The 27494-nt window shown below is 59.4% G+C and overlaps 6 protein-coding genes across 6 annotated transcripts in view; all 6 read left to right on the plus strand.

The window, feature by feature from the left end:
- Window positions 1-381, plus strand: part of LSCM1_00799 (uncharacterized protein) — a gene marked incomplete at both ends in the record, with an annotated part of 1695 nt that extends 1314 nt beyond the window's left edge. The window contains one exon of the mRNA XM_067318436.1: window positions 1-381. This exon is cut by the window's left edge and continues 1314 nt beyond it. Within this exon, the coding sequence (XP_067174541.1) occupies window positions 1-381 (381 nt within the window).
- A 2065-nt stretch (window positions 382-2446) lies between these two features.
- LSCM1_00800 (uncharacterized protein) lies at window positions 2447-4354 on the plus strand (the record flags this gene model as incomplete). Its single annotated transcript, XM_067318437.1, has 1 exon — window positions 2447-4354. One exon carries the CDS (start codon window positions 2447-2449, stop codon window positions 4352-4354), a length of 1908 nt encoding a protein of 635 aa, XP_067174542.1.
- Window positions 4355-5611: 1257 nt separating this feature from the next.
- On the plus strand, window positions 5612-7423 carry LSCM1_00801 (uncharacterized protein; the record flags this gene model as incomplete). The annotated part of the gene is made up of 1 exon (XM_067318438.1): window positions 5612-7423. One exon carries the CDS (start codon window positions 5612-5614, stop codon window positions 7421-7423), a length of 1812 nt encoding a protein of 603 aa, XP_067174543.1.
- A 1235-nt stretch (window positions 7424-8658) lies between these two features.
- Window positions 8659-11442, plus strand: LSCM1_00802 (uncharacterized protein; the record flags this gene model as incomplete). Its single annotated transcript, XM_067318439.1, has 1 exon — window positions 8659-11442. The coding sequence occupies one exon, from the start codon at window positions 8659-8661 to the stop codon at window positions 11440-11442; it is 2784 nt and encodes a 927-aa protein (XP_067174544.1).
- A 4685-nt stretch (window positions 11443-16127) lies between these two features.
- Window positions 16128-17627, plus strand: LSCM1_00804 (uncharacterized protein; the record flags this gene model as incomplete). Its single annotated transcript, XM_067318440.1, has 1 exon — window positions 16128-17627. One exon carries the CDS (start codon window positions 16128-16130, stop codon window positions 17625-17627), a length of 1500 nt encoding a protein of 499 aa, XP_067174545.1.
- A 3720-nt stretch (window positions 17628-21347) lies between these two features.
- Window positions 21348-26654, plus strand: LSCM1_00805 (uncharacterized protein; the record flags this gene model as incomplete). The annotated part of the gene is made up of 1 exon (XM_067318441.1): window positions 21348-26654. One exon carries the CDS (start codon window positions 21348-21350, stop codon window positions 26652-26654), a length of 5307 nt encoding a protein of 1768 aa, XP_067174546.1.
- Window positions 26655-27494: the final 840 nt, after the last annotated feature.

Below are 27494 nucleotides of genomic sequence, written 5' to 3' on the forward strand. Positions count from 1 at the left end.
AAGTCGGTGTCTGCGGAGAACGGAGTCCCAGGCCCAGGTCATTATCGCCTTGTGGAGGAGGCGGGTGGTCAAGGCACCGTCTTCTACATGGGCGACTTCCACCCGCGTGGCTGTGGGGGCCAACAAGGGCTCGCTGCCGAGAGTCTTGGCCTCAGCCCAGGCGCGTACTACAATGACGAAACCATGTACAGTCGCAACATTAACGGCGACCGCGCCCGCAAAGGCTTTACAATGGGCATCCGCTACCCTGCCAGGGCAACCTACCAGCATTGCGCCCCATATGACGAGACAACGAACATCAACTGCGTCTACGACGACGAGCTCAAGTGGGAGACGCGCCCCGCCCAGCGCCTGCCACGGATTCACCGCGGTAAGCAGTAAAAAGGAATTCACACGGGCCACCATCACGTGCGCGAGTTTGTGTACATGTGTGTGTGTGTGCGAGTGCCAGACGATGTGTAGACATACCTTCGACATGTATAATACGGCCATCATACCCATCATTATGTGGGTATCTCGAGGGAGAGGGAACGCTCGCATGGCGCTCTTCTCGTTGTCAATTTTTTGCTTTTCTAAGCTTCTCAATGGAGCGAGCTTTTTGGTAGCCGATGAACGAAATGACGCGTCGCGCACTTCTGGAATGGGGCCAGCGGGAGGGGGGCTACAGGGAAGAGGAGGGAGCCAAGCACACTCCATTCGTTCCTCTCCAGGTGTTGTGCACACACACACACACAAACACAAACGAAAAGGGGAAAGCGACGTGCCTTGTGTGTGGCTCGGTCTACCCAGACCCCTCCCCTCTGCTGCTCAGCGGTGATGTGCCCGTGCAAATGTGCACCGGGCTGCTGCTGCTGCTGTAGTACCCCTCGAGAGTAGGCGAACCTCGCTCAGGTGCCCGGAAGGGAGGCGCTATATAGCGGGCGCCAAGGGCCCACGCCATCCTCCGTGAGCTTGCCGACTCGTTACAATGGTCTCATATCCCCCTGCCTCCAGAGGCCTTTGATCACTCTCCATCTGGCGCATCCCTCCTCCTTTCCCCCTCACAGGTGCACGCTTCCGCCGCCATCGTTGCTCACCGCTCTTTCTTTTTCTTTTCGCTTTCATCTCCTCCTCTTTCATCCCGCATTCACTTCGGTCACATCCAGTGGAAGCTGAGTCTCTCTCTCTGTGTAGGGAAAGAAAAGAATGGGGAGAGGACTTAGTCACAGGAGCAGAGACGCACGTTGACGGAAGGCCAAAGAGAAAGGCGGCACTGCAGCTCGTAGAGCCCAAAACAGCGGCAAACGCGCGCACACAAACACACAAAATAATCGACAAGAGCGGCTTCACAGTCGCGTGTACGACCACTCGCGCCTTTTTTTTTATATGGATAGGTGCGCATGCAGCGGATTTCTTTTGTGTATGCCTCTCAAGCTCTCTCTCTGAGTGTGTTTCTGTGTGTGGTGCATGTATACCGTTCTTGTCGCTCCGGTATAGCATCGCTGAGTTAGGAGGCGTGACTATTCCTGCTGCTCCTCCACCAGCCGCCAGCCCTTCATTTAAGCTTTCATCTCTGTTGGATATGCATATTGTGATTTCTGCGGGCTGTCTCTTTTCTTCTCTTTCCTGCCCTGCATCACCGACACATTCGCGCTTTACCGCACGTGCATCATTAACCCGCCGTGTCTACAATTTCGTCTTTAAGCGCAGCTCTTTGCCTGCTACCACCTCTGCTTTCTTCCATCGCTGCTGCACGTCACACGCACATACAAAGTGATTACACACACACACAGAGGCACACGGGCGCATACATACATATACACATATATACATATATATGTGTATATGTATGGGGAGAGATATGTACACCCCCCTCCCTCCCCCCTCTCTCTCGTTGTTCCACACGTCTTTTTCATCTACTCGCTGTGAAGAGGTGCGCGCCCTGTGCGTGTAGGTGTACCCTTCTTATACCTCCCCTCCCCCTCTCTCTCTCATCCTTCCCGTTGGGCATCTTGTCCTTTGCGTCTTGATTTTTCTTGCACTCTGCCACACGCGAGTCTCCCACCACCCACCCACCCCTTTTTTTCTTCATTTGGGTGTGTGTCGCGTGTGCCCTGCTGCCTTCCTCTGCGCCCCTGTGCTCTCGCGCACGCACGCGCCCTCCGCAGTCCTTCCATCACCCTCCGTTTTCTGCACGCGCGGTCCATTTCTTACCCGCTTCGCTCATTTCGTGCGGCAGCGGAGCCACGCACTAATATTGAGAGACTGAGCTCCGCTATTCCGGCCCCGACCGCCTGCCTTCATCGTCGCACCACAGCTCAGCTGTCTTGGGTAGACCACCCTGCGGGCCTTCTCCGCATCCTTCCCTCCTCCTCCTCTCCTCTGCGTACGCGCACCTCATCGTCTTCTTTTTGGTGGGTCTGCGTGCGGTTGGGCCTCCGGCACTGCTTCTGCTGCAACTAATAGGATGCCGTCCAGCCGTGGCGTGTCCCTCTCCATTACCGTTGCGAAAGGGGAGGTTGCCCCGGGCGGCACGCTGCATGGCGAGGTCGAGGTGAAAGTGGACTCCTCTCACAAGACCGGTCTCGTCTACGAGGCCATTCGCCTCGTTTTTCTCGCAGTGGAGAGGAGCTGCGTGTGGGATGATCAGAGCGAGTTCGATGCTTTGCTGAACGAGTACACGTCGTCGCGTGTCTACCTCGATCGCCACGTAACGCTCGCCGGCCTCAAAACACCGACGGAGGATGCGGAGACGGCTGCGCAGGTCCGGGAGGAGATGCTGTTTCTTCAACACTCCGCTACCCCGTACGCCGCGGTAGCGCCGGCGAAGCCTAAAAAGGACGCCTACCGCCACTACACACGCGAGGAACTGTTGTACAGCGGCATTCAGATGGCGGCCATGACGACGCGCACCACAGGCGGTGCGGATGCCCCCGACGCCAACGACAATAATGGCGTGGGAGGTCAGGAGCCTGTGCTGGACAGCGACGGGTCGGGGCCTGCGGCGGCCACGGCGGCAAGGGAGGCCACCGAGGTGGAGTTCCCCGTGCTGATGCCTGGAACACATCGATTTCCTTTCCGGTTCCGCCTGCCGCCTTGGCTGCCGCCATCTTTTTACTACTCCTTTGTGGGCGCAAAGGGACAGCTGCAGTACTCGGCATCCGCCGCAATGCTGTTCCCCGGCAACGGCGCCGGCTCTTGGTGGTTCAAAGTGCGAAAGGACATGAGGGGTGCCACGCGCGACGCGGGGAAGGCTTTTAACCGCGTTGCCCGCGCAGCCGCCCCTTTGAGTGAGGGGGGCCGCGGGCGAACAGGCCGCAGTAGTCCGGAGCCGGTTGGAGTTGACGTGGAGGAGGGCGTCGTCGACGAGCGCACGAATCGACGTCTCACTAGCATGCCCGCCTATGGACCATCCGACCTCACGGTGGCCGTCCACTTTGACGTGCTATCGGTGATGCCGCGCCGTCAGCTGGTAGCCGAGTACTACCAGATAGGCGCCCACAACCTCCATCAGCGACCGACGAATGCGCCGCAGGGGGTGGGGAGCGGAGGTAGCGGCAAGGGCAAGAGAAACGGGGCAAAGAAACCGCAAAGACGCTCTGAGAGGAGCAACAACGCCGGCGAAAGGAAGCCATCTGCCGTGGCGACAGGGCTGCTGGAGCGCCATGAGGACACGCACCTGGCCTTGTTCGCGCTCTACCAAACATTCCGCTGCGGCTGGCTGGGGAACATGTGCTGCTTGCAGTCGCAGAACGCACTCGAAGCGGAGGTGCTCGTCGTTGGTGCGAGTACGGTGCTGCTGGCCGATGACCTCGGCGCCTCGCAGGCTCTCGGTGTACGAGCGCCGATATCCGACTATACGCAACTTAGCGGCCCGGCGCTGCACGCCCCCGGAATCGTCCCCTCACCTGACCTGGCGGCTGCGACGCCGAACGCGCCATGGCCGGTTGGCGGCATCACGCTGCGCGTGTGTGTGCGCAACCACTGCCCCACACATACGGTAGAGTGCACTCGAGTAGAACTCAAGGCGATGGTGGAAATCTTCAAGTCCCTCAAGACCCCCCATACCTTTCCCGGCATCTCTTACTCACGTTTTGACTACAAGATCCCCATTCCTCCTGGTAACCAGGCGTTCTTTGAGGTGCGGCTCGGCCTGCCGCCGCGCTTCCGTCGACATGAGACGGATAGCGAGTCGCTTCTGCCACCGCCCGGGGTGCGAACAGCTAATATGACCTGCAACGCTTTCCTGCGGGTCAGCTTCCCCGGCATGTACACGTACGTTGAAGAAGAGGAAGAGACGAAGAGCGTTGTGCTCATGGCGGAGACGGTGGACCTGAATGATGAGGTGCTTGAGCTGCCGGTGCGGTACAGCTGATCGGTGAGGGACTGCTGTGCGTTCTTCTGGAACTTCTTTGTGATGGAGAAGCGTCATGAGGTGTTGCGCCGCTGCACGCGTTGGTGGGTGACCTTACCGGGCTCACTCATTCGCGGAAGGTAGCGCGAGGGGAGGCGTTTGGAGGCTGCAGTGTGCATTTGTCCTCGAGCTCTACGTGGTGCGCACCAAGTCGCGTAGGTGTGGAGGCGGGGGTCTGCTGCTGCGTCCCTTCTCTTCCTCACCAGCAGTGACAGCGGGAGAAGGGGTGTGTGCGTGTGGGCAGTGGCAAGGCTTCTTCCGGTAGCCACACGCGCATACACACACACACACACACGCATGCACAGAAGCGATCATGTGTCTTTCACAATTCCTTCGCTTTTTTGTTTCACTGACTCGCGGATCCACGAAGACGCCCATTGCACTCTTTCTCCCTCCCCTCCCCTCCCCACTCCTCATAGAGCGCTCCAAAGCGCCGACGCATCGGAGGTGCGTGCGCGTGTGTGCGCCCGTGTTGTTTTTCGTCCCTTTGGACGTGTGCCCACCGACTCTCTCTTTTTTTATTTTTATATTTTTCCCCTCCCTTTTTCTCTTGCTTTATACCTCTCAACTGTTTTTGTGCACGTGCGCGTGTGGGCGTCGTGCGCGCAGTAACCCATTCTTCGCTGCTCTCCCTCTCTTGGGGGTTCGGCTCCCGCTCTTCTTGTGCGCCACCTGCAGCCCGTTGCCTCCCCTTACGCACCGCGTGGTGGTCATGGAGGTGTATCTGCAATACACGCCTGCCTACACAGGCAAAAGACAAGAACTGTAGCGACACACACACACACACACAAGCGAAAAGAAAAAGTTGCACCTTCCAGCAGCGTTCAAATGAGAGACGCTCATTTACACACACATTCTGCCGCCAACACGGGCACCGCTGACTGCGATCGCAATCGCTTTAGCCGCTCACGCGGCAACCTTGGCGTTCCCATGGGTATATATATATATATGAGTGTGTTTCATCGACTCGAAGTCATCTCTCCACCTTTCTCCCTGTCTCTCTCTGTGTGTGTGCGCGCCTGCTGTCGTCATCTTTTCCTTTAACGCACCCCCGCGTCTTTTGTGCGGGAATAGGCTCCTCGCACATACGCGCAAGGCAGCAGCGCCTCTGCTCGACACCAAACGAGAGCGACGCGTTTTATCGGGCTCTTATTCGCACAGTTGTCTCTTCTTTCTAGCCTCCAATCCTGTGACGGTGTATGTGCGCGCGCGCAATCGATGTCGTTCCGCGTTTCTGTCCAACTGGCGAACGACACCGTGTGTCTCTCAGACAATATCGAAGGCAGTGTGGCGGTGAGCGTAGGTGGCACGTCGCACGATGTTGCGGCGGCTGCTCCAAGTGCTGTGCGTGTGCTTTTGCGCTGTGTAGAGGAAGTGGGCAAGAAGCAAGCTATCGAGCATATGACGCTGATCAAAACAGTCTCAGGCCCATCAACTGCGCACGAGGAAGCGGCATCTGCCGCCCTACATGAAAGGGTAAACCACTTCACGACGGAGGCAGCGCGCTGGAACCCTCTGCCTGGTGTTGCGGTTGACCCTGACAACATTGCGCTCGTCCAGGCCAGCGCTGGTGAGGACAACACGGGCGGCGTGGGTGATGCTGCTGCTGCCTCGAACAGCGGTGACGGGACAGATAGCATCGCAGCATTGCCCCCGCAGGAGTGGGTGGCGGGCGGCCACTACGTGTACCATTTCTTTTTGCGACTACCGCCATGGCTGCCGCCGTCTTACTACTACAAGCCCGGCATCGGCAAGTCACACATGTCGATGCGCTACACGGTGGCAGCCTTTGTTGTCTGCGGCGGGGAAGAGGCTTCTGTCGATGCAGCCGCGCGGAAATCCGTTCCGCAGACAACGGTGTGCGTGCCTTTCACATCACCCACAGGGAAGGCGCGGTGCGGCCATCTTCGCAAGAGTGGCAAGAGTGCTAAAGACGCGGGGAGGGGTGGGCCGGGTGCCTCTCTACCGCTGCTCTGCCCTCTGCGCTTCCGACTTCCCGCAGAGGCTCCTCAGCTCTTGGTCTGCCTTCCCGCCACCCAACTGGCCGACTTGACTGTGTTATCGGCGCTGCCGAAGCGCGAGCTGCAGCAGTGCGCCGAGCGCGCGTTGATCTCTCCGCCATTTTTCGAAAAGCTGACTTACCACGTCTACAAGTACAGCCTCTCCCTGCGTGGTCTTCGCAGCAAGCCATACACCGCCGTCGAGGTGCGCATTACGTACGATTCCAGTGCGGCCGTGCTACTGCGCGGTCGCCAGCAGTCCGTCGTGCGAGGGTGTGCCGCCCTTGGGCTTTCGGTACCGAGCAACAACGACGCAGGTGGGACATCAGCCCCTCTTCCTTCCACCGGCAGTGGAGGCGCTGCAGGCGGGTTGACAGTGATGGGGAAGGTGGTGGGCGGCTACTACTGCCGTGCTCCCCACCACCCCTATACGGGCAGCCGCGGCGTGGCACCTTTCCCTCTGGGCGAGACAGTGCGTGAATGGCAATCCGTTGCTGATGGCGATCTGCGCAGGGAAGGCGCCAAGAGCCCGCGGCGCGCCGGCGAAGGTGGTGATACGCATTGCCCGGCCACGTCGCAAGCGTGCACCGAGCCAGCGATCAGCGGTGCGCTGCGTCTACGTGTGTGTGTGCGCACAGGCAGTGTTGCGGTAGGCAAGGTGCGAGTGGAGTTGTTGGAGCGGGTGCGTTGCGCGGACGCCCCGAGCGCGCAGCCGAATGACGTGTACACGCTCGCCACATACACGCATGCGGAGATGATATGTGCCCACACGTCGAGGGAGTTCCCTGTCGAGTTGGCACTGCCGAAACAATTTCGCCACAGCGCCGCAGACAAAGGCAAATACCCCCCACCCGCCGGCATCACCACCGCCGCTGTTCACACCACCACATGGCTGCAAATTACCTTTCCCACCCTCCACACCGTTTCAGAAGCGCTGCTAAGGGAGAACGTCGTGCTGGTTGGCGAGGACGTGGACCTGACAGACACAGTGCCGTTCTTGCCCTGTGCGTGTCCGTTGTACACGCGGTGAAATCTGACCAGTTCCGCAGTGACGCCTCCCATTTTATCTCTCTATTTCTATCCTGAGAGCGAAAAGGGAAAGAGCCCCTCCCAAACACCGCTTAGTTTACCTTCGCTGCACCTATTCAGTAAAACTGCAGGCTTAGAAGACGTAAGTGCGTACGACTGGACAACTTGTTCCCCTTCCCCTGCCTCTTCATCTTATTCAGTCTTCCCTCTCTTCCTACTGATGGCATTTCTTATGATGTTGCTTCCCCTTTACGCACGTTTTTTTTTGTAGGCTCGTCCCCCTCCCTCCCTTTCTTAACCGATGCGTCGTGAGCGTCGATACAAGTGCTTGAGAGTGGGAGTGAAGGCCCTCCATGCACTGACCGTTCGCCACGTCAACGTTCCTCTCCCTTCCCCCCTCGTCTGTGCTCTTGCTGCTCTCGTTGCGGTGCCAACACTCTGCAAAACGACCTTCATCCGCCTTGTTCCTCTTCCTCTCCCTGTCTGTCCTTGATACCACTCTTGCGCTCCAAGGAGAGGCTCCGTCGAATGTGACCACACGAACGACGCATCACCTCCCCGCTCCCTCATGCACTACCCATTTTGCCCCACCTCCTACCCCTATCACTTGAGCGTGTATTGCCCACCGCCTTGTCTTGCCCTGCCCTGGTGAACACACGTATCCACTTGCCTCTCCCCCCACACACCCAAAAAAAACATCAACGCCTCACCGAAAATGATCATCGCCGTCATCCTCCTCATGGTGGATCTATCGACCACAGTGCCATGCATCTTCACAAAGAGCTGTGTTTTCTTCAACACACGCTGAGACGCATCGATTCCGCTCACATAACTCACTCGCTCCCCACCACCACCGCGCACACACGCACACAGATCGACGCTAATTCGCTTTCGCTCCCTCTCGCCTTTCTCTCGTGTTATTCAACGCGTACCCTTTCCCTTCCGGGCCATCCCACCCCGGCCCGGTCGGTGCCTCCGCGGTTGCGTACGTAGTGGTGCTCGGGCGGCATCAAATTGACATATATATATATGTCAGTAGCAGCAGCAAGACACACGCAGATACGGCACTTGTCAAAGGCAAGTGAAACTGGGGAAAAGAGCACGGCGGGCTATCAGGCGTGTCCTTCCGGAGCCTCTCTGCGTGGTCCTCACGCGTCGTTTTCTTGGCGTTCAGTAGCTGCTGCAGTCTCGGCTCAGCATATTATCGCCCTCGAAAAGGCTGGGCGCGTGACTTCGATGCCTCGCGCATACATGATGACACACCGACCGGCGGCGGTTGAGAATGCGATGTCGCATCATCGCGTTCATACCTCGCATGGCGCTTGGAGTGGCGTGACGCCGTCGTCGCGTCTCTCCTTACTCGCCACCGTGTGCGGATACCTCGCACTAGCTGTGGTTCTTGTCGAGTCGGCGCCAGTGCGAACGGGCGCGCTTGCGGTGCTGGTTTCGTGGGCCTGCGGTGTGGCGCGCGGGGCCGCTCGCACCCACCGAGCAGCGCAGCCGTGCTGCTTGCTTTGCCGCTCTTCCCGGCCGCGCCGCCAGGCTCTCCTGAAAGGGACTCTCTGTGTCATTGTGCTGTGCGTCTCGCTGCTCCTCTGCCTTGCACAGTCCTCCAAAGCCGCGTTCGTCGGGTCCTCACTCATCTCGTACTGCACGAACTCAGGGGACGAGAAGATCAACTGCACCAAGAAGATGGTCGTGACGGTGACAGTGGATGGGAAGCAGTTGCCAGGTGAAGAGTCCCTTCTGTTTATCAGTTCCGCCTCGGACATGACGGTGAACGGAACAGCTGTACGGTTCTCACCTCTGCGCCTCACGACCAGCCGCAGCGCCGTGCGGTACCGCTACCCCCTTTTCTACGTGCAGAACTTCAACGCAAAACCCTACGAAGCAACAGTGAAGGGAAGGCTGCTGAACCAGTGCAACGCGGACTTCAACGCGGACACGGCGACTTGCGGGCTCGCCCACGACGTCGCGGGAAAGCCCATTCCCTTCTCTCAGGGCTTCTGCTGTGATTGCAGCATGTGCCAGACTCTTGGCCTGTGTCGCCCCGATGCGCGCGCCAATGCGGCCTGCAACATCTTTGACGCGTACACGACCGCCTCGTGCCTGCGCTTTGGTGAGCGATGGTATAGCGGGTACACGATTGGCGGTTACGTGACGTGGTATACAGTGAATGTGACGTTGTCTCGCAACGTCTCTGTCAACGTCGGGGGTGCAACCGAGGTTTCGACGCAAACGGCCGTGATGCAACTGACGCCGTCAAGCGATGGCGAGACGGCTGGTGAGGAGTGGAGCGTGATGGCTCGCATCTTGGGCGACTACTCCCCCATCGACCAGCCCCTCGATCTAACGCCCCGCATGCTCTTCGCACCGGCCATTCCGCCTTATGATGAGCGAGTGCAGGCCGGGGCAGCGGAGTGGATGCTGTTGCCGACGAACCTCGTTACGCTCAATGGGCGTGAATGCGACAAGGTGGGCGTGTCCTACGAGGCGTTTGCGTCGCAGGGCAACAAGTGCAACCTGCGCCCAGGCAGCTGTCTCAATTCCCAGCTGGAGGACTATCGCACTGCCGATCTGCAGCGCATCGCCGCTGGAAAGAAAGGGCAGTACATGGCCACCAGTATCGGCGACTTCAGTCTGGAGCGCGACACTACCGCGTCGCCGTACATCTCGTACGCCACCCGCTCCCCTGCGGCAACGATGCTTAGCATCACCGTCAGCGCCGACGACCTCGAGTACACCGTCGGGCTCGCCAGCGGCAAGATCGTCTCCGCCACGCTCAACAGGCCTATCCTTGAGGCGGGCACCACGGACGGTGTCATGACAGTGGTGGTGCGCAACACGGCGACAGTGACAGGCCGTCTCGTCGTCGGCACGGTGAGCTGCTCGGACGGTGTCTTCCCAATGAAGTCGCAGACGCTCTCCCTTTCCGCACAACAACAAGCCGCCGCAGCCTTCAACGTGTACGTGCAAAGCTCCTACACCTCTGAGAACGCCAACTGCACTATGGTTGTACGGAATGCACAGGAGGCGATTACAGACATGCGCGTGGTTATGTGGAAGGTGTCCTCGACGGACTTCAACAACGGCACCCAGGGCGGCTCGGCGGAAACGGGCGGCGGCGGCTCAGTCGAGGAGTCCTCGGCGGTGTCCTGCTCGACCTGCCGCACGCTCGATATTCAGTGTGCAGTGCAACGGTGGTGCTTGCAGCTCATCCTGCTGGACCTCTTTGTGTACCTGATGATTGCTGCTGCAGTATTGTGTGTGATATGTTTCCGGCGCATCTTCTGCTGCTGCCTTTATCGCCTGAACCGCCGACCCCATCTTCGCCAGCACAGCGACGGCAGTGCCATCAGCAAGGAAGCGGGGCTAAAGGGTGAGGCGAGTCGATGCGGGAGTTGCTCGAAGCGGCAGCACGAGAGAGGTGGCACCGGCTCATCTAGCCGGACCGATGACGGAGACAGCGGTAGCGCTGCTGCCTCTTCGCGGCTCGCGCCGCGACTCACCCCCATGCCACTGCCGGCACCAGCTATGATGTACATTCCAACCTCGACGGAGCACGCGACAGCGCCGTTTGCGATGGGCAGTGGTGGGCTGAAGGCTGCGTCGGCGACCGTGTCCTTCGTGCCTCCGTTGCATGCTATGCCGCCGCTACCCGTAAGGTCTCGATCGTTCGCGCTGACGTCACCGCCGGGGTGGTGCCCATGCGGCAACGAGGAAGCCGTGACTCTGCGGGTGGACCCGTGTGCGGCGGCGGCGCAGGCCTGCCTGTCTCATTCCCCAATCGGCAGCTTCGCCTTTGCGGCGCCGCCGTCCTGCCCGGGCCTGTTTGACCGCAAGGAGTGGGGAGGCGGCGGCAACGCGAGATACATGTCCCCGCTAACCCCGTCCCGCTCCACACAGGAGGGCTCGCCTTATAATGAGGAAGTTGACACCTCCCCACATGCGTTTCGGCGCAGCCGATCACCCACCCCGCGGCGGCCACCATCTTCTGAGATACACGCACCCTACCTGTAGCAGCTTCGTGCCGTCCTCGACACTGCAGAAAACCTTCTGCCGCTATGACGCAAGTTGCCTCGCCAAACCCAGTATATGTGTGTCGCTGAGCCGCTGCACAGCTGCCTCTCTCGCTCTCGCAAGCGCACAGAGAGAACGAGCGCGCTCCCTGCGGGGGTGCGCACATCGCTTTGGCCGGGCGGTAGGGGCGAGCATTCCTGAGGGCGCGCTCCCTTCCCTCGCTCGCTCCCTCCCCCCACCCCCTTTTCGGTTCTGTCACGATGAGGTGCCTTTTTTTTCGCAACCGTTGCTATATGTGGCACTTTGAGATGTTCTTCGTCGTCCACATGTGTGGTGCATGGCACATCCGCACGACACCGCATCCTCTGCCCCCTTTCTCACTAACCCACGCACACACCCTCTCTGTTATTCTTTGCTGTCGGCAGAGGCGCACACCACACACAGACACACAGCAGAAGCAATGTGTGGCATTCTCTCCTCTATTTTTTTCTTGTCATCTTCTTTCACCCGCGCTGCCGTTATCCGCATTTCTTCTTGTCCGGTCGTCGGACACATCCGTCCGTCCTTCTGTCCGTCCATATGCGTGTAAGTGTATGGGGCGAGAGCGCGTTCTTTTTTTCTCTCTCCACATTTTCGTCGTCCCACCGTCTCTCTCTTCCCCTTGTACCCTCATCCTCCTCCCCCCTGCTCGCTTCTTTTCCTCAGGAAAGAAACTCAGAGATATGACCCATATATACAGATGAATACATATGAAGTAACACTCCCCCATGCTTGCTTCCCTGTCTGCTCTCTTCTGCTGGTGGTGCTCCCGCCCCCTAGCCCCTTCTCCCAGCACGTGCACACACAGACGCACGCGCCGTCTGCTTGCCTGTCTGCCAGCATGCCTGTCTCTCTCTCTCTCGCTCTTTCTCGGCGGCGATGATCAAGAGAACGTCTTTCCCCCCTTAGCTGCTCTTTTCTTTACCCTTCGTTGCCTTCTCTCTTTTTTTACCCTCTCCATATTTCGTCTCTGTTTCTACTCGACATCACCTCTTGTACCGCTTGACGCCCCCTTTCTTTGCTTATTCTCTCTGGTTTACGTGCGCTACAGTATCCCTGCCTCCCTCTCTCCCCACGGCCCTTTTCAGTGTTCATGTGCGTGCGTGCGTGCGCGTGTGAAGGGGTACGTGTACTCCGTGACGATCACTTCCCTACCTTCCTCGATTTGCATTGCCCCCACCCCCTTCGCCTGTGCTTCCTCCGTTTCCAGACGTGTGGCGAATTGCGCCTGCCTTTTTGTGGTTGATGGGCAGATGGCGTGTGTAGCGTGCTCAGGCTGGAAAAGAGGAGATGACCCACGACGTTGCCTCTTCAACGTCTTTTCACCCGTTCTCCATGCCCTCGTGATTTCTTTGGCGCACCACGCCAGGTATGATACCGGGGTTGAGAGGAGCGCAGTGGTGAGGCGAAAGAGGCAGCAGCACACATGGAACAGCAGAGGAAGCCGTGCACTCGCACAGAGGCACACATGCGCTGTGCGTGCAGCATGCACATACGTCCATACACGCATGTACACCCTCGTGTATGACTTGCGTGTGTGTGTGCGCGCCTCTCTCTGTATGCACGCTTGTCTCTAACGGTTAAAAACAGTATTGAGGAGAGTACACGCACACGCGTGAATCGAATGGCCGAGAGCGGCTGTCGCCTTTCCCACTGGGAAGATCGACTGGCGTGCACATCGCTTTGTGATTCGCCAGTAATGCAGCTCCCCCTCTTCCACTGGAGAAGGCACGAGTGCAATATATATATATATATATATATATATTGCTGTTGCGTGGGACAGCGAGAGCAAGAGGCTCTCTTCATCTGCCGCGGCACCTCCTCTTTGTTATGCAGGCCACCTACTTGCTTACGCGAGCCCCTCCTCTCGCGTGGAGATGTATCGCGGGCGCTAAACGCGGCGCTTGCAACTTGTGGCTTTCCCTTTCTCATTTGGCACAGTCATCCGTCGTCGTTCGGCTCCCTCCTTTTCACTTCACTTCGAAGCGGAGGTGCGGCGCTCGGCTGCCGTCTTCTGCAGGCTTTGCTCTCTCATTGTGGGCTCATGGAACGAGGAAAAGGGACGCACACACGCACACGTGCATATATGAATGAACATAGACTGGTGTCTACGGCACGGAACGAGTACATAGATTCACGCTGGCGTGCTTCACGCGCTGCCGTTCAGGGAGAAATCCTTAGCCCCACTCCTCTCTCTCTTACACACACACACGACAGCTCATCTCTTTTTTCGTACGTCGCTTCCGAAGTCACCAATAGAGACACGGGCAGACATATGCATTGATGGGTCCGAGTGGGGTGGCAGCTCCTCTGCCTGCAGGCACGCTTTGCTGACCGCGTCGAGGCATATTCACAATTCCTCCGCTCTTCCTCTCCACCTGCTCCAGCCAACCATGGACTCACGCCGGTGTGATGCCACGTCGCCATCGCGTTCCTCTGGACTCGTCAAGTACGCCACACTACTCGCAGGGCTGGAGAAAAGCTGTCGAACAGTGCACACAGCGGACACCCACTCTACCCCGCCTACCGAGTCGAAGGAGCGAAGCGGTGCGGCGCCACCATTCCACGTGTACGAGTCACCGAACTCGTTTCTCGCGCTCTCTTCGCCTGCTGCCACTAACCTCTCTGCGTCGACATCTTTTGCGTCGTACTCCCCACGTACGTCCCAGCTGTGCGGCGAAAGAGCCAGTGCTGCTGCCCGCGCCCCATCGACACTGTTTGAGGTTCGTGTTCACCGGCGGCGGAGAAAAAGCGGCAACCACTGCGTCACTCGACAGGAAGGCGAGGCCTTCGCGCAAAATGTGCGCTGCGTCTGCTCGTGTGCCCTATGCTTCACAAACCATTCCGCTGGCGCAGCTGCGGTGGCAGCCGGCCCGCACGACACCCAGCTCTCTGCGCGCGGTGTTCCTACTCCGCGGTCGGGTGACTCTCGGTGCCCTGCTGGCGCCGGTCGTGTCGCGCACGAGTACGGCGTCGTCGCCGACCTCCCCCTCACATCAGCTCACTATTTCAGCTATTACCTCGCTCATTATGGTGGCCCGCTTCCAACGCAGCCTTCCGCTGCGAGTCCTCTCAGCTCTCCTTCTGCGGCACGCAAAGATGCCGCGCGCAACGGTAGACCGTTGCCGGGGTTAGGGCTGTCCGACGTCTGTGATTCGGTCCTGAGCAGCTGGTCGCTCCCCATGTACTGCGCTGCTCTTCCAGTCTTGGCCAATACACCAGGCTGCTCGCCCGTCGCGGTACCTGATGACGGCGCGCGAGTAGGGGCAAGTGATGTTTGTGACGAGGCGCGCATTTCTTCAGCGGATGTCACGTGCCGTCTCTTCTCCCCTGACTTATCGCCGAGACGCTCCTGAGCGTCATGAAGTGTGCTTCGCATGGAAGCGGGTAGGCGGATACGTGGAGGCGCTGTGCTTCGCCCCCCGCCAAAGGGTGTCGTGAAGGGAGCGGAACATCTCTCATGCACACCATCCTTGTGGATTCTCTTCTCCTCAGAACCCGTCCTCGCAGATGCATATGCGTAGCCCATCACGGATGGGCAAAAAAAGGAGGTAAACCTGTGCATGAAAGAGGGGACCCGATTTGTGGGTAGCGTGCCTCAGCCGCCCTTGCAATGGAGGCGAGCATGCGCGAATACGACGTGCGCGTGCATGCAAGTTCGTCACGCTCGTCTCGGTCTTTGTGCTTCTGGGTCTCGGCGCATGATGATGTAGGCAAGATCTGTCACAGTCCCACCTTTGTCGCCTCCCGCCTACCCTCTTTCGCTGACCTTTCTCCTCCTCTGTTCTCTATGCGCTGTTCACCTGTGTCACCTCTCCTTCACCCCTTCTCCCTCTCATTGTCATCGCATCTTCGCTTTTCGCTCGTCTCCAAGAACAAAATAGGAAACATCGATCACGCGGCGCCACTTCGTGAATCGATTTGTGTGTGTGTGTGTGTGTCTGCATCACTTCACAGTGGGCTGCCCATAATCACAACGCGATTCTGTTCGCTCGTGTAGTCTCGCCCTTAGTCTCTCCGCGTTTGCGCCCGGGCGCCTCCCTCCCTCTCTCCCCCTTTTGAGGGGGAAAAAGTAAGATAAGCAGCGAAAGAGGAAGGACCGGTGCTGTACACGTGCGTTGACAGCGGGTGTGCGCCACCCCCTCCCCCTGCCGGGCCCCTCACCGTTTTTGTCTGTTCTTGTGACCGTTCTTAAAGCGTCTTTTCCTCTGCGGGTGTCTCCGCTCGCCGCTTTCCCTCTCCTCCCCCTCCCTCCCTCTCCTCTCTCATTTGTCAGCACCTTTAGATAGAGGGTGGGTCGAAGCTCATTGCGTTCAGGCCACTCTAATGCTCACTGCCGTATACATACCAGTGCCTCTTCTTTGCCTCGCAATCTTGCTTTTTCGTTCTCCCAGCACCATTTTGTTCGTCTGCCCGCTTCCCTCTCTCCCTCCCCCTCCCCCTCCCCCTTCCGCACTTTCGCCCTTCTACCGGGTGTGGGGTAACCACTACCTGCCTTTTCCCTGCACCGGACGCAGCATCCTGCGTTTCGAGTTCATGTGTGTGCCATTGCATGCGATCATCACTACCTTCAGAGGGGAAGCGGGTGTAGAAGAATCGTCTCTCCTTTTCTCTATCGACAACCTTCACCGCCGCCAACAGTTCTCATGTACATCGGTGAAGTGCTGCTGCTGGGCTTCACCCTCGCATCTCTTGGGTTCCGTGCTTGGCGGCAGACGTTTGACGCGTTAGGCGATCCTGATGATGAGACGGAGGATCCAGATGAGCACATGGCTCGAGTTCCGCCGCTGACCTTACCTGTATGCCGTGCCGCTTTCTCTAGCGAGCGAGGCCTTTGCACGCCACCACGCAGCACGCATCTCAGTGGCAAGTGTCAGCGCACCCCTGCAGCCCACGTTATGAGTGACCGCGCCGATGATGAAAACGCCGCTCTGACGCCGGCGTCCACAGATAGCGGTAGTGCTGTGACTGTCGACATCGCAGTCGACGCTGGCGCGGCGCTCGCGTCGCTATCCTCGACTGCGGCCGCAGATCCCTTGCTCACGTTTCTCAGTCGCCTGCCTCTCGAAGAAAAGCTGTCCATCATTGTGAATTGGCTCTCGCTCGTATCGAACTGCTTGACATACTTTCTGCGCCCATCTCAGGTGCTTTACACGTTTCTGTTAACGAATGGTCACTTGGTTCTCTTTGCCACTTGGTACAGTCGCCGCTACATGCACCTGCACCACGACCAGCTCCCCGCTCGCCGACCGCCTACGCTGTACACCTCAATCCCAAGCGAGTGTAGGCGCGAGCTCTGCTTCACTTGCTTTGAAACAGCCTCGAGGGCAACAGGAGCGACAGCGGAGGCGCAACCAAGGGACACAATGGTGTGTCTTGGCGGCGGCAGCAGCGCTGAACCTGCGATGGTACGCGTGCCTCCGCGGTCGGCCTGCTCACCTTTCAAGGCCACTTCCACCGCCGTACTTGAGCGACGTCAACATCACGGAGAGGACTACCACTTGCGCGGTTCCTGCGCCACAGAGCGTGAACTGGAAGGCGTCCCCTTAGCAGGGGAGGGGGCGATGGTGACTCCACCGCTCCCTTTGCCCCCGACAGCGACCTTGCGGCGATCACGGCGCCGGCTCTGGTGGTATATGTGTCGTGGTGTGGCCATGGCCCAGACGCAGCTGTCGTGTTTGCTGCTCTTCAACGCCCTTCTGACCGCCGCGCTTGTTCTCTTCCATCAGCACCACCTCTTCTTTGAACTCGGCACACTCGTTGGGTATATGGCGGCCGTCGCCTCCGTCTTCCAGTGCGGGATGGAGATGGGCTGCATTGTGGTGCGCCTGCGGCGGCGGTGGCCACGGTGTCGCATGGCGCAGACACCGGGTGACGGAGCTGCTGCTGCGACCGCGGCTGACGCCATGTCAAGCGTGGACGAACTTCTGCTTGGGGCGGACCCGTACAGTGGCATTCAAGGACCAGCAGTGGCGTTTCTCGGCGAGCACCTGAGCTCCTGTGCCTGCGCCGCCCTGTATATGTGGATGCTTCTCGATGAGGGGGATGTCCTGTGGGTGTCGCACACGGCGTTAGTGCGATGGTACGTGTGTTCGCTTGCCATTATGGTTTTCTCGATTCTTAAGTGTCTCCGCGTATGTTTCTGATACGCAGCGCGATCGTGAAGGAAAGGAGGAGGCAACGCCATCTCACCCTAACAGAAACACGGGCGAGAGAGGGGTGTGTAGGTGGGCAGGAGGCTGTGCATGTTTCCAGGGGCTCAATGTTTGATGCTCACGGTGCGCTGTCATGGTTGCCTCCGTGCAACAGCAGAGAATACAGAAGAGGAGCGGAGCTCAGGCAGCGCCGCGGTTGCCCTCCACTGCCTTCACCCCTCGCGCTGCATAGAACACTTGTCAGCGGATGGTGCGTATTTCCATCTGCCACTTTCCCCCTTCCCCCTCCCCCTCCGGTGTGAGTTGAGTGCCGCTGGCTGCGCCAGGCCATCTCTGTCCTGCGTGCCCCTCCTCCTACACGCGCATACACACTCGCATTTACGAGCGGCAAGCGCCCACCGCGCAGTGGCAAACTCCATACCACACAGACAAGACAAAGAAAGGAGGGTGAGCAGGAGGTGGCTTCCGCTCCATGGACAAAGCTGACGCGACTCTATCGCGCGCACGCGTACAAAAAGCGTTGATGTCGAGCGCATCAGCCGCTTCCCCTTCCCCCCCCTACACCCCACCCCACCGGCATCACATCCCGCTCGTCGAAAGCGCACCTTTCACTGTGTGGCGCACGATAGGGCAGAGGCAGAGTTGAACGCGATTGCTCAGCCCTACGGCGTCTGTCGTCGTGGCCTCATTTTCTGTTTCATGTCTAGACAGATACACACGCACCAACAGGGAATCCCCCAGCGGGAGGCGAGGTGCCCTCTCCCCTCGTATCGGCACTGCTACTCACTCATCCAGGCAGGCGCGGAGATAGATACACAATCGTTCGTGAATGCTTTTGTTTTCCTGTTTTTCCCGCCTCCTTCGCCTCACTTTACTGCAATTTTTCTTCACGTAATTACGTATACCTGTCGTTGCCAGTCAAGCGGCGAGCGCGCGTGCTGCGAAGTGCAATTGGTTTCCCTTTTCGTTGGTGTTGCTCATTGCGCTCTGCCATTCTTCTCTTTCTCTCGCACCGGCTGTTTCTGCGCACGCTCCGGGCATTACCTGTATTGCTTCCACCCCCCCCGTGTCGCTTAAGCTCCTCTTGATCTACGTGCAAACCACCTGAGCTGCTGCATTCTACGACTTAGACGCGCAGCCCCAGCTGAAGCTTTGAGGGGAGGAGAGCGTCGTCACCTTGCCGGTGTCTTTGTCTCTATTCGCCTCAGTCTCCCACTCCGCCGCATCCACGACTCTTCCTTCTCTGCTTTACCTTGGCCGCCTTTATCTACTCTCTCTCTATATATATTCATATATATTTTTTCGTTCGCGGCTGGCCTCTGCTCCCTCCTCTCACCTCTTCCCGCTCTCCTCCCACCCCTCTCTCTTTCCCTTTCTTCGTGGCGCGCGCTCGCCGCCTTTGTGTCAGAGTCCTCCCCCCACCCCCTCCCTCTTCCCCACTCTTGACCCGGAGTCTCTGCTCCCTTTCCATTGGGCATCTCTGCGAGAGTGCTGAATAGTACGCGCAGCGCACACAAATACAAGTGACACAGTCACCCTCTCCGACGTGTCTTCGCGTCGGCATCTATATTTCCCATTGCGCGAGTGACCCTGTAAGAGCTACACTGCGCTAGTACAGGGAGGCGAGTGCCGTTGAAGACGAGCGCGAGGGTGCGATGAAAGATAAGTTGGACATTGCTTCTCTGTCTTTCTCTCTCAGCGCTCGCCGTGCCTGTGCGCGCAAGGAGCAGTCCACACGTGGAGACGTTTTCATGCGCGAGAGCACCGGTGTATCCGAGAAGATGCGCCACGTACCCTTACCCACGCCTTCGTACACGCGCGGCCATAGCGAGCGCGACGACAGCAACAGCAAAGGCGACGAGAGAGGAGAACAAGAGCAAAGGAAGTCGCGTGCGTCACATCCCCTCGTGAAGACTGCCACTGCTCCGACACGAGTCTTCGCCAGAGCACCGACAAGCTATAAACGATCGTCCACTTTTGTATTCTACAAACAACAACAGAGGAAGTGTTCGTAGGAGAGCGAGTGGCTCGTGTGTAGTGGCACCACACAGGGGAGGGAGGGGGGTCAGCAGCTCCGTTGCGGTCGATGTTAGCGCGCGGCGAAGAGACTGGAGCGCTGCGCCGCTACCACTTCTGGACGCACTTCTCTTCGGCGTGCCGCCTTTTCTGTCAGCCAACTTCTGTACCCTCGCCCCACGCCAAACACTCGTCAACGCTCGCGTAGCTATGCTTATGGTCCTGTTGAGGCCGCTCGATGCCTTCGGCGAGTGCCTCTGCATGTCAGTCCTCGAGGGATGAGGCACGCAAGAACGTGGTGTTGCTCCTTTCTTCTCTCACACGATGATGCCGTCTTCTTATCCTCTTTCTTGTTTACCTTCTTTTTTTTTATTACGGGTACGCTGCACTCATTCTCCCCCCTCTCTCTTCCTTTGCTCTTACACGCGCGCGCGTGTGTGTCTCCCCCCTCCCCTCGAACGCCTGTCTGCTGCCCTGGCCCCCGATGTTCCCGAATTTTCGCACACGCTAAGCGGTACAAAGGTGCCTTGCGCAACTCGCACATTTTTTTCATTGGCGAACGCGACGTGTAAGGGCGGAGGGACGCCTCTTCATGTGTGCGTCTACCGGCGTTCAAGTATTTGACGTTGAGAAACATCTTCACTAGTGGCCCCACGTTGCCGCCACTGCTTTGAAGCAGTTACCAGCGGAGTGAGTGAGAGGGGGAGAGAGCAAGGCGGGTCGTGCGGCCCACACGCCGGTGTAAGAGGGGAGGACGACAGCGAATCCGCACCTTTCCTTCTCTCGTGCCTTCATCCTAGGCGAGTCGCCCTCCACCTAAAGACACCGCCATCACATAACGCAGTGGCGAGACGGAAAGGTTGCCTGCACAAGAGAGGCGTGGGCACACACACACACACACATTACACGCATCTTAAGGGACGAGGACCCCCTCTCCCCTTACCCCCTCCAAAAAAAAAGAGGAAGCGAGGGGGCGACACGAAGAGGGGGAGCGGCCGATCAGTGTAGTGCGTTTGTCTTCGTCTTCATTTTTTTCCTTTGTTGTATTTGTTCCGCTTTCCTCATATCTTCGCCTCCCCCTCCCTCCCCTTTTTTCCTTTTTTGCGTTTTTTTTTGTGTGTGCGCGCCTGTACATTTCGCCGCTCCTTTGCTCATTTTTTTTTCAGTGCGCTGACCCCTTTGCTGGTCCGAGTGGTGTCTTTCTTTCTCTCTGTGAGTGTCTGTGTGTGATTCCTTTAGTTTGGGCTTTTCAGGTGTATCTCTCTCTCACACGTTGCGGCCACCTACGCGAAAAAAAACAACTGTATGCGCAGCAAGAACGGCAACCGCAATAGAAAGAAATACACATACACACAAAATAAAGTTCACTCAGGCGCTGGTAATTCCCCTCTTGTACACGCGTACACGCGCAGAGCCACACGGGACGCAGTATGGTGCGCGCTGACCAACACGTTGTTCTTGCTGCTTGTTTGGGCAGCCAGCCATCACCTTCGCTTCTTCCGTGGTTGGTGCTCTTCGCCCCACTACCTCTACTCACAAGTTAAGCAAAAAAAGTTACTGGATCCATCAATCCTCATCAGCCACGCACCGCCACGAGGCCGTTGTGCGTGGCTGCCGGTGTGTGAGGGAGGCGCGTGAAGGGAGAGTCGTGTCAGTCGCTCATCGCCGCCGCATCATCAGCAGTGCTGAGGCGCCATGCAGGCTGTTCCCGGGAAAATGGGCTGGAATGCGACCTCTTTCTTCACCGGCTCCTGCGATCTGGAGGATGAGGTAAAAGTGCTGGGCGACTACGTGGTGGGCCCTCGCCTCGGCGAGGGTGCGTACGGCTCCGTCTACCTCGTCAAGTACCTTCCATCAGGAGACAGCTTCGCGCTGAAGATCTTGCAGAAGCAGGATCTCTTCGGCAGCTCTGGGATCTGCCCCATCTCTCACTACAGCGCAGACGGCGGCGCATCACCACGTGACGCCGATGCCGCGGAGCCCCACCCGCCCGCTGGCGCTCCTGGTTTGGCCATGAGCTTTGAGCGTCAGATCATCTCCGAGGCGATGGTGATGCAGGCCCTTGAGCACCCTCACGTGGTGAAGTTTTACAAGTTCCTGAACTCAAAGACGGCCTTCTACTTGGTGATGGAGTTGGCGGAGGGCGGAAAGCTGCTCGACTCGATTCTATCCAAGAATTACTTCACCGAGAACGAAGCGCGCACGTTCTTCCAGCAGCTCATCTCTGCGATCGACTACTGCCACCGCAACGGAGTCGCGCACAAGGACTTGAAGGCGGAGAACTTGCTGCTGAGCAGCGATGGCCGCCTTCTGGTGTGCGACTTCGGCTTCTCCTCCAAGATCGCCAAGGAGAACATCGACGACCCGGAACGGACAATCAGTACGGGCGACAACATTCCTCTGCTCGACGCCATGCACAATGTGGGCATCTTCGGGACACTGCACTACACGAGTCCAGAGGCAGCGATCGCATCCTCGCAGCAGGCGAGGCTGAACTTCGCGGGTGCCAACATGGCGGTCCCGGCAGACGCCTCGACAATCCTGGAGGGCCATGAGGGCACTCTCCGCTACTCGTTCGCTTCCACCGCAACACCCTCGTGCATGTCTAGCACCTCTTCATCCTCAACGCCGCACACGTCGCCGCGCAGCGGCTTGCTTGCGCGAGGGTGGCGGCGGAAGGCAGCAGAGGCGGTGAGTTCGAAGCGCTGGAAGGCGCACGGCAAAGCCAGCGGCAAGCGCAGCGGTACCCCACTCTACACGTCACACAGCACCACTCCGACAGTGGAATCAGAAGCAATGCAAAAACTGCCAGCAGAGAAAGGGCGGGAGCGACCCGATCCTTTGACCCCGCCTTCGTGCACCGCCTCCGGCCTTTCTCTGCCCCGCACTTGCAGCGCCCAGAGCTTCGGTAGCGCCGCCAGCGGTCACAGACAGAGGGGAACTCCGTCCGCCAGCGGGCTCAGCAGGGTTGGGGAGGGGCTTAGTACCTTCGTAAGGTCTCTTATGGGTAACAGCGGCCACCATCAACCTCACCACGGCCAATACTCGCCTGCACACGGTGACCGCGCTCGGTCATCGCAAGAGAAGCAGACAGCGGCAGTTGTGCCATCAAGTGCTGAGTCCAAGGCAAAGCCAAAACACGCAGACCGCATCGCGCACTCCCCTGGCGGTGAAGGCATGGAGGACGTTACCTCAGGCGCGCATCAGCGACCGAGACATCTGCGCTCCGGGACACCCTCTCAGGAGCGCCTACCGACCTTCTCTTTAGGCGCATCGCCATCCCTGTCCCCCACCACCTCGTCTTTAGGGAGCTCGGCATTCTCCGAGAGAGTCGCAGTGGCGACAGCACGTATTGTGAGCTCCCCGCGCGCTATGGACAGCGGGGGGCGAAGCATGCTCTCCTCATCCGCGTGCAGCTCAGCTGCCTCGAGGCCTGCGACCAAGTATCCACCACGCCACCTCCCAGACGCGAAGGACGCTGTTGTAGTTTTCGACGCCAACGTGGACGACATTGCCTCTCCTGTCACGACGTCCCACAGAGATGCGGCTGACGCGCAGCATTTGCCTCTGCTGGGGCCACAGGCGAGCCCCATGACGCTGGATGCGCTGAACTCGGGCAGCGCGCCTCCGCAGCCCTCCTGCGACCTTGGCAGGGCTTGTGACCGTAGTCATCCCCACCACGGGCGTCAGCAGCGGCGTGTCAGCCGCTGTGATCGGGGCTTGGGCACCTCGATGCCATCCGAGTTGCAGCCTGTCATTGTGGACCCCTTCCAGCAAGACTTGTGGAGCGCCGGCATCATTCTCTTCTTCATGCTCACTGGCCGGCTGCCTTTCGACGGCCGAGATGAGGAGGAGACGCTGCATTTGATTCAGGTGAACGAGTTCGCCTTCGACAAGGACGAAGAGCAGCGCATCTCGCCGGCCGCGCGGAGGCTGGTGACGCAGATGTTGGCGCCTGAGCCAACGGACCGGCCCACCATCGAGCAGATCATTTCCAACCCGTGGTTTATGCGGGGCTTGCAGCTCGAGAAGGACTTTCCGCACCGCAAGGACCTGATGGAGGCGTTGGGCGACGCGACACCGGGCTCGGAGCGACAGCGACCTATCCTTCAAAACGCTGCCAAAGGCATCGACGTCCCGACCGACGAGTACGCCCGGCTAAGCCGCGCCGGCGGCGGCAGCGAAGGAGGTGCCCGGATGGGCTCCAGCACTCGTGCACCAAGCTCCTTTGGAAGCAGCGCGGCCAACGCCGGCAAACCGTCGTCACGGCTCTACTCCTTTACCCCGGACTCGCGCGCACCTTTGCCGCTGGTGAGGCTGGGCAGCACAGCCGGCGTCAGCCCCAGCACCCAGCAGGAGCACGGTGCCGGCACGCCCGCCACCTTCAGCTTCTTGGACTTCTCCACGCATCACTCCGCTACACCAGAAGAGGAGGAGGTGCTCGAGAAGGCCTTTCGTAAGCTAGACGCTGATGGCTATGGTTGCATCACGCGAGACCAGGTGCGCGACATGCTCACCACCCTCCACGGCGGCGTCGTGCCAACAGAGGACGTCGACGAACTTGTGCGTCTCTTCACCGGCGACGCGGGTGCCGCCAGCATAACGTTCAAGCAGTTTCATGATGCATGGGTGAGCAAGGACTTGGCGCACACCCCCTTCACTCACCGGAGCAAGTTTCAGCTGGCCAACATCATCGGGACGGAGATGGACGCGGTTGAGAGAGAGGTGATTCGGCAGCTGCGTACGGCGTTCAACAGCCTCGACGAGAACCACCGCGGCGTCATTCAGCTCCATCAGGTGCAGCGCATCTTTGAAAAGTGCCATATTCCCGTGCCCAGGGAGGAGTGCCTCTCCTTCATCAAGTACTTCCACAAGACAGAGAGGACTCGCTGCCACCATCACACCTCCCTGCACTGGAAAAAGTGGGGGGCCACACCGGCAATGATGAGCCTTTGGCGCACCTCTGGAGCAGCATCGCCTCAGACATCGACAAGAGCGCATTCGTCGGCGTTCACGGCAGGTGCCACGCACGCCTGGAATCCGACGCCGACGCACCATGTCGCCACCTCACCCATACTGCCGTCAGCAAAGATCAGCTCAGACTCTGCCACATCCACCGCCGCGGGCGGCGCCGTCGGCAGCGGCCCGCAGGCCATGTCGCCGCCGCTGCCGGATTCCCCCCTGTCGCCGTCTTCCATCACCATCTCTTTCAACTCCTTTGTGCGCGGTATCGTGAAGAGCGATATTCTGCTGAAGCATCCCCTCGGCCGAAAGCTGGCTGCCGCCACGAACCTCGCCGCACTCTTTCACTCCCGAAACGTGACCGAATGCGTGAGCCACGGCTTTCTTGTCTCCGGCCTGCAGAGCACCATAGTGGCGAAGTTGACGAGTGTGCCGGAGCGGCTGCTGATGTTGTACTCAGGCGAGGTGACCGTGAACGCCGAGAACATTTATTCGTTTCGGTACCTGGACTCCTCGGCGCCGGTGACGGGAGACACAATGAGCACGGCGAGGCCGCTGGCGATGTCTTCGCCGCTGGTGGCCGTGGCTGCACGCGCAGTCCCGGAGACAGCGAGCTTGCCTTTGCCCTTGCGAGGCCGTCTTTCGACTCTCCGCTGCGGCGCCTCTTCTCCAGCGCCCCCTTTCCAGCCACAACGTCCCGTCGTCCCAGACGTTGGCGACGGTGCAGCGGGCCGAACGGCGGTTACGCGCAACTCCGACTCCCGCCACGATAACCAACCTACCCCCTTGCCGGATCTGAGCACCGCACGCTCGCGCTCCGCGTGCACGCAGCCGCCGTCCGCCAACCTCGACAACCTCGTCCGAGCGGACTCGCACGGCTCTGCCCTGAATTTTCCCTGCCCAGAGCAGTTCAGTTGCCGCACGCCCACAAGTCGCAGTCCCTTTGCCTCACAACTGCAGCGCAGTCCCACCGTGCCCGTCCTTCACCCGCCAAGTCGCTCCGACTCTGATCGTTGCCCTTGGGGGTCGGCTCCAAGTCGCTCTCTCGCCTTCCCCTGCCGCTCGAACTCGCTGCCACGCTCGCCAGCGTCAGACCGCACCTGCAGCCCGCTCTTGAGCAGCCACAGCACGCACACTCACGCGAACCAAGGCACGGACCGCGATAGTGACGGTGCTCTCGACGACGCGCACGACTCCTTTTCGTCCTCGCACATCGGCACCACGATCATGAGCATCATTGACGACAGCCGTAGCAACAGTAGCTGCTGCGCTCTCTCCTTTGGCCTGGGGGAGGAGGTGGAGGGCATGACCACCGCTGCGGCGGTGGGCCGGCGGAGGAGGGTCGAAGACGCCGCCAAGCCTCTCGACCTGACCCCAATGGGCAACAAGACGGCCAACTCGACCACTCCCACTCGCAACACTGGTGCGCGTCAGCGTAAGCAGCTTTGCGCTCTCGACACCGACGCTGCCGGCAGAGCAGAGAAGCGCAAGACAAGGCCGAGGCGGGGACCTGCAGCATGGGGACCAACAAAGATCGCCCGGCCGAAGCGGTGCTCCTCGGCACACACCGGCGCGCCCTTCTTGTCTCCGCTACCAGCCGCGGCGCGTCTCAGGCCACTGCCGTCGTTTACTTCGAAGCACAGTACGGGTGTTGGGCCGACATCAAGTCTTCTGCCCAATGCCCATAGCCTCTCACCAGCAAAAGCGCCGTCACCGAATCGTGGGGGGGCCCCCATGCCGCACTCCCTCCCCCTCCGCTTGAGCGCTAACGCCTTCCTGCCGACGGCGTCAGCGACTGTTGCGCATTGTGCAATGGCCCGCGGCAGCACTGACGCAGGGGCACTGGCGGAGGGCGTGTGCGACTTCGATGTGATTCTGTCGCCCGCCTGTCTGGGCTACACAATGGTTCAGTTCCGCCGCATTCACGGCACAACCAGCGACTTCCACGAAGCCGTGAGCTTTGTTTCAAATATATTGGCCATGGAGCGGGAGCAGGCGATGCAGGACACCATGACACGTGGAGAGAGTGAGCTCATGTGATGGGAGGAGGAGGGGGGGTGAAGGGAGGCACGTTGGTAACAAGGATGCCTCCCTTTGAAAAAGGCAACGCTCCCCTCTCTTCACCCACACCTCCACCCCCATGCGAGCGAGCCATTGGCGCCTTATCCTTTCTCGAAGCACCGAGCCGTCGTTTCTTGTGCTTGTACACCGCCCGCTTTTGTCTCGACGGGCCACCGCTGGCTGTACACACCGATGCTCCCGTCGCCGAGTGTGCCCAGTGCTGCGACTCACGTAAGCCGACGCTCCCTCTCCCCTGCTCTGCCAGAATCTCTTCATGTCTTCCTTGTATATCTGCCTGTGCTTCTCCTTTCGGTTTAGTGGAAACACGTCTCTCTCTGCGCGTTCGTGCATGCGCCTGCACGCTGTTGTAAGTGAACGAGAGGTGGCAAGTTCAACGCGTGCCGTGCACCCCTCTTATTCTCAGCGTTTTTGTTGTTGAGTAAAAGGCGGATCGGAGTGTAAAGCAAAGAAATGAAAAGCACAGACGAATAACGCAGCGGCGTGGCCGATGACCGCCGCTTGAGACCCGCTGGTGCGGCAGGCGCGCCTGCATCCTTGCGGTCTGCCCCTGCAGGGACGGCTCTTCTGGACAGGTGAAGCGCCCACGCATCCTGGCGCGACTTTCCTCACGCCTGCTCTCTACCAGAGACGGTGCTGCAAGTGTGAGCAGCCTTGATCACGTGCCCTCTACTCCCTCCCCCTCCCTCCCATCCACCACCTCTCCACTGCGCACCTCCTGCGTCTCTCTTCTTCCTGTAAACATGCGCGTGGGCACGCATGCCTTGTGACGCACATGTGCACCCGCCATGAAAACGCCGA

This window comes from Leishmania martiniquensis, chromosome 35 (assembly GCF_017916325.1).
Source record: "Leishmania martiniquensis isolate LSCM1 chromosome 35, whole genome shotgun sequence".
NCBI classification, from domain to species: domain Eukaryota; phylum Euglenozoa; class Kinetoplastea; order Trypanosomatida; family Trypanosomatidae; genus Leishmania; species Leishmania martiniquensis.